General features: G+C 39.8%; 1 protein-coding gene across 8 annotated transcripts in view; it reads right to left on the bottom strand.

Annotated features, from left to right (window-relative positions):
- Positions 1–14,318, bottom strand: part of Wrn (WRN RecQ like helicase) — a 134,141-nt gene that overhangs the window by 41,658 nt on the left and 78,165 nt on the right. For 6 of the 8 annotated variants that reach the window (XM_052162536.1, XM_052162537.1, XM_052162541.1 and 3 more), the window contains 6 exons: positions 11,528–11,715; positions 9,168–9,342; positions 6,051–6,232; positions 5,439–5,483; positions 2,242–2,343; positions 1,714–1,806 (listed from right to left, as the gene is read on the bottom strand). In XM_052162536.1, the coding sequence (XP_052018496.1) occupies positions 1,714–1,806; positions 2,242–2,343; positions 5,439–5,483; positions 6,051–6,232; positions 9,168–9,342; positions 11,528–11,715 (785 nt within the window). The remainder of the gene's footprint in view (positions 1–1,713; positions 1,807–2,241; positions 2,344–5,438; positions 5,484–6,050; positions 6,233–9,167; positions 9,343–11,527; positions 11,716–14,318) is intronic. The other 2 variants (XM_052162538.1, XM_052162540.1) reach the window with 1 other exon arrangement.

The raw sequence follows: 14,318 nt of genomic DNA on the forward strand, positions 1-14,318 counted from the left end.
TCTTTCATGTTGCATTAACACTATAAACTATCTTTGCAGAATCAGACTAGCTATGTCCCAGGTGTTTCATGTTCTTATTCTAAATCAGTTCAAGACACTTTCTGATTGGCTGTGAGATTATTTGGAGGTGTACTGTTTGGTTCCTAAGAGCTTGGAGATTTCTCTTTTCTTCACACTGCTGCTTTCTAGTTTGACTCCATTAAAGCAAAAGGCATATTTGACCCAAATAGAATAAACGGTTCTTCACTTGTCAAGGTTTGCTTTATGACTCGGTGGAAAGCACATGTGCATAAGCTGCCATTGGAACAAATGGCTGAAACGCTCTAATTTCTAAGAAATTAGAACTGGCTTGCAGATTCCTTCTTCATTCCTTCATCTCCTCATAGATTCGGGGTGTGTGGGTGGGGGGTGATGATTAAGGGCTTTGGGGTGGGTCATGCTTGCTGTGCATCTTACATTAGCTTTTGTTCTTGGTATCTTGAGACACAGTCTCACTATGGGACCTAGGTTCTTTTTGAGATCACTTGCATCACAGGCTGGTCTCAGACTCTTGGTCTCCTGTCTGAACCTCTGAACTTGCCATTACAGGCTCGCCCAGCTGTCCACTAATTCTGTAAGCAGACGGTGGTATCACCAGATACTCATGAGTTCCTGCTCCCCACTTCTGCTTCTGCAGTTCTTACGTGCAGGCTGTGTATACTTGGGATTATGTCTTCTGGATTGCATGGCTTGCATGTCAAAGTGGGGCTGTTGCTTGATCAGAAAGTAATCTAGACGCCACAGCAAATGTATTTGGTAGATGTGAATACTATTTATGATCAGATGACTTCAAAGATGGAACTTATGCTCACTAATTTTGGGTTGAAATTTGGGTAGAAAGCCTTAGCAAAAACAAGTTTGCTGGCAGTGAATTTTGTTTCAACACTGTAACATCAGCGCTTGCCTGATGCAGTGTCCAGACCAAAACTTGGCTACAAGTTTTAAGATTTACCACACCAATGCCCGTCACGTCCCCTTCCTGTTCCTTTCTATCTCACACCTCCTCTATCATCCTCCTCCTCCTCTTCTTCCTCCTCCTTCTCTCTCTCTCTCTCTCTCTCTCTCTCTCTCTCTCTCTCTCTCTCTCTTTCTCTCTCTCATTTTTTCTCTCTTTTGTTTTCTCTCTCTCTCCTCCCTCCCTCCCTCCCTCCCTCCCTCCCTCCTTATTCCCTCTATCCTTTGTGCCGTTTCTCTGGAGAACTCTAACACCATACATTGGTCAGTGTCCTGCTTTATCCCTGATAACACACTTTGCTCCTTTGCTCCAAAGTCCCTACCACTAAATACTAAAATAGTAATGCAAGTTTTCTTTTTGTTAGTGTTTTCACAGTGTTTTATATTTCGTTTTTTTAACTATCTGCATAATTGTACTTGCCCTTATGGCAAACATCAAGAATAATGCTTTTCAAATCAATTTTGATAATTTATGCCTTTAATGATTATTTTTGGGCTATTCATATTTAAAAGCAACTATTGACTAACTAGGACTACTGTTTTAAGACTTTATCGTATAAAAGTAAACCTCTTCACTTTGTTTTATTTTAAATAAAGTAACTATGTCATTTTAAAAAAAAAACTAAAATACTTAATATCAAATAAAAATTCAATGAAGCAGGATTTGGACAGAAGGAGGATTAACAGTTTCTAAAAGGTTCATCAGGAAGAAATTTTTACCTGGGTCTGCAATTATCACAGCATTTTTCAGTGCCCATAATGCCCAAGGAGGCCTTCTTGAGTTGTTTGTCCTCAAAATGGGACAAGATGATTCTGATGAAGAGAAAACTTTAAATTAAAGATCAAATATAGACATGCTAAACCACCACCCAAAATGACATGATAGCACCATACAGCATTTACTTGCACTATTATTTCTTTTCTTTTCTTTTTTTTTTTTTTTTATTTTCGAGACAGGGTTTCTCTGTGTAGCCCTGGCTGTCCTGGAACTCACTCTGGAGACCAGGCTGGCCTCGAATTCAGAAATCCGCCCGCCTCTGCCTCCAGAATGCTGGGATTACAGGCATGTGCCACCATGCCTGGCTCTTGCACTATTATTTCTTATTAATTTGTTTAAACAGAAATATACCTGCCCCAAAGTTCAGCATGCATACAGCAAATAGTCTTTAAAAACACTTTAAATTAACTTTTTATAAAGTACCATCTAAAGACCTACACTTCTAATTGATAAAAGCAAATAATACGTACTGTCGCCTACACTGGCTGGAATGAAGGTATTTTTCCATCTTTACCATCATCTTTAATTTATACAACCGGAACTTTTCATTGTGAATCTCAATAAGGTGATTTCTGCCAATTGAAAAAAATTACAAGAATATTTAAAATTATACTGTCAATTTTATTATTTTGTTTTTAACCTATATGATCCCCACTGAATAACAATAAAAATATTTCTAATCCCCAAATGCCTGCATTCTTCCTAGTCATGCCCTGGACAAAAGAGTTCCATTGATAACTTTGAAGGTTTCCATTTTAATTTACAGACCTCACTCATCACAGTTTCTAGTAAGCCTTCTAATACATGGATCCTGGACTTTTCACAGAAAATTCATCTTTTATTATAATAGTTGTTTTCTGAGAAAGTTAAAATATCTATGTAAGAAAAACTGAAAGAAGCTCATTACTCCGTATGATCCTTCATCTCCATCACTCCAGTGTGAACCTTCATCCCCATCACTCCAATGTGAACCTTCATCCCCATCACTCCAGTGTGAACCTTCATCTCCATCACTCCAGTGTGAACCTTCATACCCATCACTCCAGTGTGAACCTTCCTCCCCATCACTCCAGTGTGAATCTTCCTCCCCATCATTCCAGTGTGAATCTTCCTCCCCATCACTCCAGTGTGAATCTTCCTCCCCATCACTCCAGTGGGAGTCTTCCTCCCCATCACTCCAGTGTGAACCTTCATCCCCATCACTCCAGTGTGAACCTTCATCCCCATCACTCCAGTAGGAACCTTCATCCCCATCACTCCAGTGGGAGTCTTCCTCCTCATCACTCTAGTGGGAGTCTTCATCCCCATCACTCCAGTGTGAATCTTCATCCCCATCACTCCAGTGGGAGCCTTCATCCCTATCACTCCAGTGGGAGTCTTCCTCCCCATCACTCCAGTGGGAGCCTTCATCCCTATCACTCCAGTGGGAGTCTTCCTCCCCATCACTCCAGTGGAAGCCTTCCTCCCCATCACTCCAGTGTGAATCTTCATCCCCATCACTCCAGTGGGAGTCTTCATCCCCATCACTCCAGTGTGAGTCTTCATCCCTATCACTCCAGTGGGAGTCTTCCTCCCCATCACTCCAGTGTGAGTCTTCATCCCTATCACTCCAGTGGGAGTCTTCCTCCCCATCACTCCAGTGGGAGTCTTCCTCCCCATCACTCCAGTGGGAGTCTTCCTCCCCATCACTCCAGTGGGAGTCTTCATCCCCATCACTCCAGTGTGAACCTTCATCCCCATCACTCCAGTGTGAATCTTCATCCCCATCACTCCAGTGTGAACCTTCATCCCCATCACTCCAGTAGGAACCTTCATCCCCATCACTCCAGTGGGAGTCTTCTTCCTCATCACTCCAGTGGGAGTCTTCATCCCCATCACTCCAGTGTGAATCTTCATCCCCATCACTCCAGTGGGAGCCTTCATCCCTATCACTTCAGTGGTAGTCTTCCTCCCCATCACTCCAGTGGGAGTCTTCCTCCCCATCACTCCAGTGGGAGCCTTCCTCCCCATCACTCCAGTGTGAATCTTCATCCCCATCACTCCAGTGGGAGCCTTCATCCCCATCACTCCAGTGGGAGTCTTCCTCCCCATCACTCCAGTGTGAATCTTCCTCCCCATCACTCCAGTGGGAGTCTTCCTCCCCATCACTCCAGTGGGAGTCTTCCTCCCCATCACTCCAGTGTGAATCTTCCTCCCCATCACTCCAGTGGGAGTCTTCCTCCCCATCACTCCAGTGTGAATCTTCATCCCCATCACTCCAGTGGGAGTCTTCATCCCCATCACTCCGTGTGAATCTTCCTCCCCATCACTCCAGTGGGAGTCTTCCTCCCCATCACTTCAGTGTGAATCTTCCTCCCCATCACTCCAGTGGGAGTCTTCCTCCCCATCACTCCAGTGTGAACCTTCATCCCCATCACTCCAGTGGGAGTCTTCATCCCCATCACTCCAGTGTGAATCTTCCTCCCCATCACTCCAGTGGGAGTCTTCCTCCCCATCACTTCAGTGTGAATCTTCCTCCCCATCACTCCAGTGGGAGTCTTCATCCCCATCACTCCAGTGTAAATCTTCCTCCCCATCACTCCAGTATGAACCTTCATCCCTATCACTCCAGTATGAATCTTTATCTACTCCCACTGGCTTTCAAAGGACAGCTCAGCCCTCCAAAACTGTCCCTCAGACAAGTTTCTTCCCTATCAGAGAATTTTAGCATACAAGAGACTAAACTTTATTAGTTACAGTGACCCTTACAGCTGAGACCCAGCAACCTACGGTTTTCTTCTGGTTCAAAATCTTGATGGTACAAACTTACCCTTAATCTTTACTCTATCCCATTTATCCTTCTACAGATTTTTCTCCTTTGTCTCCGAAACAGAGTAGCCTATCTGTATTAAAAGATCAAGTATCTCGGCTCTGCACCCACTAACTCAGCACTTGAGAGTCAGTCAACCCCATGTTAACCCCCAATTGGGCTTATAGTAGCTGCATCTGCACTAAACACATGGAGACAATTTTCTTGTCATTATTCCCTAACCATTACAGTGTAAAGCTAAATATTTACACATCAATTACTTTATAATAGATGTTATATGTGAGCTAGGAAGAACGTATATAGGAGAATACATGGCCTGTATACAACTACTACATAGCTTTGTATAAGAACCTCAAGCATAGGGAGATTTTTTTTTTCTTTTGTATCTTAAGGGACTCAGAATCAATCACCATGGATACTAAGTAACAATTACATGGGTATTATGGCACAACTATTATTTCCTGATCAATCTTAATGAGATAAACCACTCAGCATATCTTTCAAAATCCACATAAACCATAACTATATCTACTAGTGGGATTCCATTATACAGCTCAGGCCTATAATGTTTCCAGCATGTTAGCATAATGCACAAATAAAATAAGACCTGGTCTTAACCAAGTGACATTTGATATATTCCAAATTTAATAGTAGCTTGCATGGATGTGTTCTATCCAACTTACTTTAACTTCGTTTTTAAAAGGCTTGATAAAGACTGGCGCACGGTCTGGAGAGATGGCTCAGTGACTAAGAATGCTTGCTTTCAGGGGACCAGAGTTCAACTCTACGTATTACAAAGTAAAATATATTGACTATTGTAGAAAGATCTTAGATTTTATAACAACCCTTTTTACTTACCTAATCCTACTCTTGCAGCTACCAGTGCCTAGCATACTCGTCAACCTGGAGGAGCACCGAAAGGTCCGTGATGTTGGCAGCTTCACTGGTTGAGCTGTACTGACCTCTTTCCCCGGTTCCCTAGAGTTAACTGGTAAACAGTGTCCCTACAATTTTGGAAATTGAAGCTGTTGTTTCTAATATAATCTAACAGGACATAAGTGACAACTTAGTTAGGATTAAGTAGGTAGCTTTCCTTTTCTTGAATTTAAACCATGAACATATACTATCTTATGACAGCACTCTGTCAATACACTGTTACATGGTTATTTAGGCACTATCAACAAGGTGATTTTTCAGTCTATGAGCAGTGGCATGCACTTATGGAACTAATCACGGAAAAAACAGTTAAGAGAGTTAAACAAGAAATACATACATCTTTTAGAATAACCACCATTATAGCACTGTATACATGTTACCTACTTAACTAAAACTGGAACCATATCACCAGAGGAATTAAAGTGTGGGAGCTGCTCACTGCTGTACAATAGGACAGTATACCATAAGACCTGTGCTATATAACCAATAGTCCCGAAAAGGAATTTGTGAGGTGGAAACAATAAGCATTTATACCTGGTTGTGTTAAAGTCTGCTGGAGCCCAGAGCAAGTGACAGGAACTCTGAAGTCCATCACGGCCAGCTCTACCAATTTCCTGGTAGTAGGATTCCATTTCCTTAGGTGCACCATAGTGAATAACTTTGCGAATGTCAGCTTTATTAATGCCCATCCCAAAAGCTACAGTAGCTACAACACACTGTGAATGAACAACAACACAAAGTAAAACATCACATTTCAACACAACTAAAATTTACAAAATAAAACAACAGCTTTCTCACCAATATAAAACTAAATTAATTATAACTTTACTTACAGACTAAAAAGAAAGTCTACCCAAATACAGACTAGAGGTTAGTGATCATAAAATGTGATCTGTGTTCATGTCTATAGGAGCAAATAAAGGAGTTTCTCTGGATACCTAAAGCTATGAGGAACAGGTTTTTTTTGTTTGTTTGTTTTTGTTTTTGTTTTTGTATTATTATCAAGTTTCAAGTGTCCTCTCCTGATGACAGAATGCATTATGCTAAGTATAATACCATTCACTACTGCAGTGGAGTGCAGCCAATGAAGCTTCGCTAAGACAGGTGCAATACCAAGAGGATAAAACTGTCAAGTGACCCAATGTGAATGAACCTACCAAAATACAGTTTATATTGTTGGAAAAAACTCACAGGAGAACCAGGGATGAGCACCAGGAAAAAAAAAAAACCTTTAATAACAAGAATACAAAAATATATGCAAGAACTATAACCATATATTATAAGAACTAAAGGTAAGATGCTTAAGTTGATAACCATATGACACTTAAGCAGAATTAAGATATAAACCAACAGGGAAGGGAAGGGGTCCAGGGCTGCACACAGGGCTGCACACATGGGAGGGAAAGGGCAGGAACACAGACGAAAGGCCGGGGGACTTGCAGCATTTTTAGTGGGGAGTCAGTAGAGAATCATAAAAACTGACAATAAACTAAGGTAGTATAAGTAAGTTGTGTCAGGGTAGAGCAAAAAAAAAAAAAAAATCTCCAGAATCAGAGCAAAGGCTTGGGAGGGGGAGGGGAGACATACAGCAGTAAAATATAAGTGTTATTAATGTCGGATGTTCTGGGACAGCCCAGGAGAATGAGAGAAAGGAGGAAGGACGATCACAGGAAGCAAAAACAACAGAAGATCCTAAACAAACCAGAGCACGCAAAGGATGGAGAGAGCGGGGATAACGGCTCGGATGTGGAAAGCAAAAGCTTGGGGAAGAAGCCCCACCCAGCCGGCAGTTAGTAACCAACAGAATTTCAGGCTTCACTGGAATTTCCTTCATTGGACGTTAACTCATCTACTGCCCAGATTTTCACACTACCCCTATAAACGTTTATATATAAATGAAAGCTATTTTACCAATAAGCTAGTCATCGTTTCATTTTTTTAAAAAGCCACCTCAAAATGGCAGATGTAGGAAGGATGAAACTAAGGGTTGAGATAAAATTTGAGAATGGACAGTTATAAACAAATCACCGAAAGCTGAATGAATGTGGGATTTGAGTATATGCTAGATAAAGGAAATCCCAAAATTATAAAACAGAAAATAGTTCTAAGCATCAGTCTAAAATGTTAAGAGTTACAGAGGTCAGCCTCTGTGCCTGCTGTAAAAATCCATTGTAAAATCGTGGGAAGGTAGCTATTTAGAAGTCATTACACTTACGAATTCAGAAGGCATTCAACAAACCCTCAATAAAAAGTAATCAGTTCTGAGGGTCCAGGGATTTCTATACTGACGATAACGTGTTTCACCATGCTAAGAAAGGGAACAGTTCTGACGCAGCGAAGCTTTTGAATTATGAACAGGAAAGGATTCTACAGGGCCAGCTGCTAGATAAAACACTACCTCATATTACCTAGAATGCAACTATTCATATAAACTTTAATCTCTATAATATAGATTCAAATGACTGACTTTCTGCACTAGAAAGAGAAAATTCAGCAGGGCCTGCACAAATATAGGTAGGTAGGTAGGTACATAGATAACCTTCAAAAATTAACTATCATGAAAGATCACTAAAGATTATTAAGCCATCTTTTAAAAATAGTAATGCTTCAATCAAGTTACAGAGTGTCAGTGTGGTAGGTTCACATGTTTGAATATTGATCCAAAGGCCGGAGAGCTGTTTGAGAAGAAGGAGGGAGTGTGTCCTGCTGGGAAGGGTGAGCTTTAAGCTGGCCTGGAGGGTTCAAAGGCCCGGGCCTCCAGCCAGCTCTCTCTGCATGGTGCCTAAGCGGTCAGCTCCTGCCCCAGCACGCCTGCCTGCTTGCTACCCACTCCCCACAGTGACCACAGACTCCCTCTCTGAATCTGTAGGCCCCGATAAACTATTTCTTCTGCAAATTGCCCTGTGCCTGTAAGTAGCACAACAAAAAAGTACCTAAGACAGGCAGTAAGCCAGATGCATCCAACAAAGTACCCTGTCTCTGAAATAATAAAAGTATTAATAAATGTGCACAAAAGTCTCTCGTAAGCATTAGAGCTGTTCCTACCATAGGAAAGCACAGAAGGGCAACAATAGATGCTTTCGGGTGGAGGTAAGCACCGGTACCCACGGACCCTTCTCTTTAAGCTAGCCAACCACCCAATGCAGCCGTCCTGTGAGGGTCTAACCTTCTCTCAGTGTCCCCTGACTGTGCCACTCCTACCACTCATCTTCCCCTCTGACCACTTCAGACTCTTCCTCTCCGAGCCCAGGATGCACTCATGTGACAGTGTATCTGCATCTGCTGCTGTTCCTTCCCGGGACTCTATAGCCAATTCCTTTGCCCTCCTTACCTACTGACCTGGTAAACTTGACACACCTAAGACTCCTCAGATTTCAGCTTCTTCGATGGGCACTCTCATTACAAAACCTACCCTGACAAGGCCGGTGCTGCTTCTCTGTGGAGCCCAGTAACAGATGCTATTTGCTATTTAAATTATTAAGCTGTAGGGTTTATTACATCCATTTTCACTATACAGTGATTACCCTTATCAGAATGGTGACACTGTGCTTAATACAACAAAAATTTTAAAAGAAAATCTGGTACATAAATGTTTGACAGATATGTATACTTCCTGTGAAGAGTTCAAAGAAAGACAGTTGGCCCACACACCTGGATTTCATCTCTCAGGAACCGATGGTGAATGTCCTTCCTTTCGCTAATTTTCATGCCGGCGTGGTATGCTTTACAGGTTAAGTTCAGTTTCTCAAGTTCAGCAGTAACCTGTTCTGTCATTTTTCTCGAAGGACAATAGATGATGGTTGGACCTTCAAATTCCCAGACAGAACTGTGGAGAGGCGGGGAAGAGGTAGGGTGACAGAGAAAGCAAACACACCTGTTACATGTATGTTTTATCGCAGCTGGAGATTCATCTGTCATAATCATTACTTTCTACTAAAAAGAAGTCAGCAGACGGAAAAACACTTGAACTCCCTGAAACTCCAAAACATTCTGGAGAGACAAATGTGGAAATGTACTGTGTGAATGCAACTCTGGCATGCAATATTGGTCCAAATTGAAGTTAAAACAAGAAATATTGTTTTAGAAAATATTGATTTAAAAACTTACAAGGTATGGATAAAAATATGTCTAGAAAGGCAGCACAATAGATTAGTCTTTTCTTATTTAAGAGATAAGAGAATAATTTCATTGTTGCATCAAATATTATACAAGGTTCAAAGAAAAAATTTTACTCCAAGGTTTCAGGCTCTGTCTGTAGGTGATAAACCTGAAGGTTATCCGTGGAAGAATACGGCAAGCAGCACCAAGGGTAGAGCTGTGCTATGAGAGAGCAGAGAAATCTGGGCTAAAAATAAACCACCATTGCCAGAATCAATATAAACATGGGAAGAAGGCATTTGCATAAGATGCAAATGATACAAAAAATAGGAAAATACAACATCACAAAAGAAGATGGGGGAAGTCACTTTAAATATATTATATATATTGATATATATATCTTTAAGAAAGGAGAGCATCACTATAAAAATTAGCCATAGATATTAAAAAAAATGTGTATTGAACCCAAGATTTAGGGTTAGGTAATGACCTGAGAGTAGAAACATCCAGTTAAGAATAAGACTAAGTTAGAATAAGACTGTGACAAGAGAACTTTCCCTCTACTGGAAAGGACCATGCGACAGCAGGTTCAAGGAGGCAGCTGGAGCAGCAAAACCCTATCAATATGTTCATCATATTCCTATTCTAGTCGAATAGCAAGCATTGCTCAGGTGTTTCTTAAATTACTCCCTAATATCCACAACAAGAACCAGCCCTTTCTTAACCTAGGGTCTGTCTCCATCTGTGTCCCATCTGGAAGAGGGAAACACTAACAATGCTCCAAGTGCTTACTCACCTGGATTTGGTTTGTATTGGTATTGGTAGGAGAAAATTATTTTGCTTTATTCAGAATACTTAGTGTAATGAAAATAACTTTTTACTCGGCAGGCAGGACAGAGAATATGGCATTAGAAAGGTTCTTACCATACAAAATAAAACAAAGTATATTTAAAAATACAAATCTTAGAAGTCCTGTGGACAGTTTCATAGTAAGATACAGACATACATAGTACTTCCTTATGCTAGAGGATTTGACTAGACCACTTGTATAAAGCATCTAGGACAGTCCTTGGACGTGTACAGACTCTATACAGACTATTAAAAGAGTCCCCCCAACAGAGGTAGATCATCTAATTAGTAAAGCAGACAGAACTCACAAGAAATGTTCATGTCATGTTTGTTCATTTAGTTGTAAATTATTAAAAAAAAATATCCTATTTGAATAACAATAGGAAAGAAAAACAATACCAGAAGAATTAGTTCCTGGCCACCTCTCGTCTGCCCTTGCCAAATATAAATGCTTTGAACACCATGGGAGAGTGGACAAACAGAACATAAGGGCCAATGGTCAGAGAAAACCGGAGCAAAGCCATGTCTCCTGGTCATGGCAGAACCACTGGGCTCCTGAACTCTGAGTAGTTATGATTGTCTGCATTAGACCGAGCCCCCACCCCAAGCGGAAGGGTGGACAGCAGACAGCTGATAGCTTGCTTCTGGGAGAGGGAGAGTTAGCTTCCGTTAGGGCTACAGCTCCTCACCAGCTGTCCATACAGCCGTGGATGCCCTCTACCCAGAAGCATGTGGACAGCACAAATGAGAGCTAATGTGTTATTTACAAATGAAAGATGGAGTAAAGTTGGGGCGCAGTGAAGAGATAGGATGGATCTGGGAGAAGCAGGGAGAATAATAAGGGGTGAATATGATCAAACTATGTTATATGAAATTCTAAAAGAATGAATGGAAATATTTGTATATGTGCTTTAATCTAGGTCACTGAATTTATTGTGTAGTATTATACTTAATTTGAACCAAGGCTATATAAGATTTAAAACATTAAATATATGTCAAAAAAGAAATAGAGGAAAATAAAATAACTTCTTTAAAAATAATTTCATCTAGTGTTCTATCTTTACCTTGTCTTTCGGATGAGAAATGGCTTTAGATCCTGAAGGATATTGCCTGTTTTCCGTCCAACTTCTAAGTACAGATTTGGTCGATCAAATCCAGTGCAGGTGATCTGAGGGTCTTTCAAATTTAAGCAACGTATAATGTCTTCCTGGATCGAAGAGCTTGCAGTAGCAGAGAGTGCAATGACTGGAACCTGGATGAAATCCAATACACACGGAGTTTTAAAAGGCAGGAAGCTCATTGATCTCCACTGTCTTCTGACAAATCAACAGGCAGGACTGTACAAGAACTATGTCTAAGACACACGTTATCATTTTGGTTTCTTTGAATATTTATCTCTTTTTGTCATGTTGGGAGTGGAACCTAGGACCTTGGGCATGCTCAGTGAGTGTTCAACCACTAAGCTACATGGCCTGAGTAAAGAGAAAAGTTATATTTTACTTAAGTAAATCAAACACTAAATCCATAAGATTTTGATGCAATTTATCTTGTCTCACTAACTTAAAACTACTTATTAGCCATTTCTACCTTAGTGCCAATAGAAGCAGAGATTATATCTTGTTTTTTTTAATAATCCATAACTCACCCAAGACCTGGCAGGGTTATAATTTAATAACCTAGCTACATAAAACAATTCATCTTTTATTTCATGAGACGCTTTCTTCAAAATTATGTTGGTGCCGGGCGGTGGTGCACGCCTGTAAGCCCAGCCCTCTGGGAGGCAGAGACAGGTGGATTTCTGAGTTCGAGGCCACCCAGGTCTACAGGGTGAGTTCCAGGACGGCCAGGGCTAAACAGAGAAACCCTGTCTCGAAAAAAAACAAATCCAAAAAACAAAAAAACAAAACAAAACAAAATTATGTTGGCATGTGGCTTTTCAGCTGTGGAAGCTAGTCTCCCAACAGCAGTGACAACCTCTCTCCAGTCTTACTGAGTTCTCACTGCAAACCAAGTATGTAGAAAGTGAGACACGTGTGCCTGCCTGATTCTTTAAGCAACCGACTCATGGACTACTTTCTAGCAGTTCTCGACAGGGTGAGCAGCAAAATCAGGAGACACAATAGGAGGCAGCAAAAGCATGACTATTTCATTCAGAAATTCACAGGTAGGTGAGCAAAATACCTCCCATGTAAATGTCTCACATTTTATCACTATTATAATGGAGATACGCTCAACCATGGTACCATTTCATTATCATGGGGAAAAAAGCTGCCTTAAAATTTATTTCTAAATCATTAGCTATTCTATCACTAAGAATTCAATTTTATTTAAAAGTATTTTATTACCTGTTACAGATAGAGGAAACAACATCCTAATAAAATTATCAAAACATACGGTGACTAATTAAACACCAAACTAACTTAAGCATTTATCTTGTATCTAAGTATAAATGTGTGTGTGCAGTTTGCTAATTTGCAAAGAAATATGTATACAATTTGACCTAAAATTAAAACAAAATACAATCTTTTAGGGAATAAGTATGACCAAAGTACACTAACTACATTATGGAAATATAATGAAACTCATTATTTTGAACAATATAAATTAATAAAAATAAAAATGTTCAATATAAAATAAATATTACCAATAAAGATAATATAGATTTAGACAAAGCTTCAAGCATTATTTATTTTTGTTGGCTTAGAAAAAGAAAGCTTGTTTTCAGTAATACACAGAAAGGAACAGTTAAGTGGCTAAAGGCATGGCTCAGTGGGAAAATACTAGCCTGTCAAGGCCCTGGGTCTGCTCCTTAGCAGTAGATTAGTTAAGAAACAGCTACTCTTACAATTAAAATAACTTAATTAGATTAAAATGAAGCCAAAGTCATACAAAAAATAAACTAATTCAATGAAACTAAGTACTTAGGGTCATTTTTTTATAATGCCTATTTTTAAATTTGTGAAATCACTTAAAAATGCAACCCCAAATCAATCTTCAGGCTAATAATCAGATTGTTCTCTATGTTGGGAATCTATATGTAGTGATTAAGTCATGCAGAGCCCTGTTTTTGAAGAAATCATATTCTCTAATCGAGCTTTGCAGTGGTTGCTTAACGGTCAAGATAAGATACCTTAACCAACGCAAGCCTGACAATAAGGACTCCTGGGTGTTTAGAGGACCCTGTCAGGGCAGTGGCACTCCTGTACCCAGCACTCAGGAAGGTGAGGAAAACAGAGCAGGGTTGGAGTTTGTCCCCAGCTTCCCAGTGAGACCCTGTCTAAAAACACAAAAACTAAAACTAAAAAAAAAAAACAAAAAAAAAACAACAAAAAAAAAACAAAAACAAAAACAAAAAACAACAACAACAAAAAATTAACATTTTTTAAAGAAGCATTACAATTCCCTAGGAATTTACATTTTAAACCTTACATGACCATAGAATTTTCATCGTCATAAATGTTTTTATCAAACACTTTGCAAACATAGTAGGAAACTCCTTGCTTAAGTACATGTGTAGGTAAAGTTAGTTTTTATGATATAGTCCATTTGAAAAAGAAGACAAGGTTTTCTTTTATTTAAAAACAGACTAGGCTTTCTTATAAGGAATAAATATAGTGTGTGAGTAGACAAATAACATGTTCATGAAAGTAAGAGAATGCGCATAAAATTCATTTTCCTAAAGCTAATAGAAAAACATCGGACAACTGTGTACAGCAGGAGATACTCTGAGTCAGACTGCCCTTGTCAGTTACTAGCTGTGGGACCGTGCTCTTTAACATTATGGAAATATAATGAAACTCATTATTTTGAACAATATAAATTAATAAAAATAAAAATGTTCAATATAAAATAAAT

This window comes from Apodemus sylvaticus, chromosome 18 (assembly GCF_947179515.1).
Source record: "Apodemus sylvaticus chromosome 18, mApoSyl1.1, whole genome shotgun sequence".
Classification (NCBI taxonomy): domain Eukaryota; kingdom Metazoa; phylum Chordata; class Mammalia; order Rodentia; family Muridae; genus Apodemus; species Apodemus sylvaticus.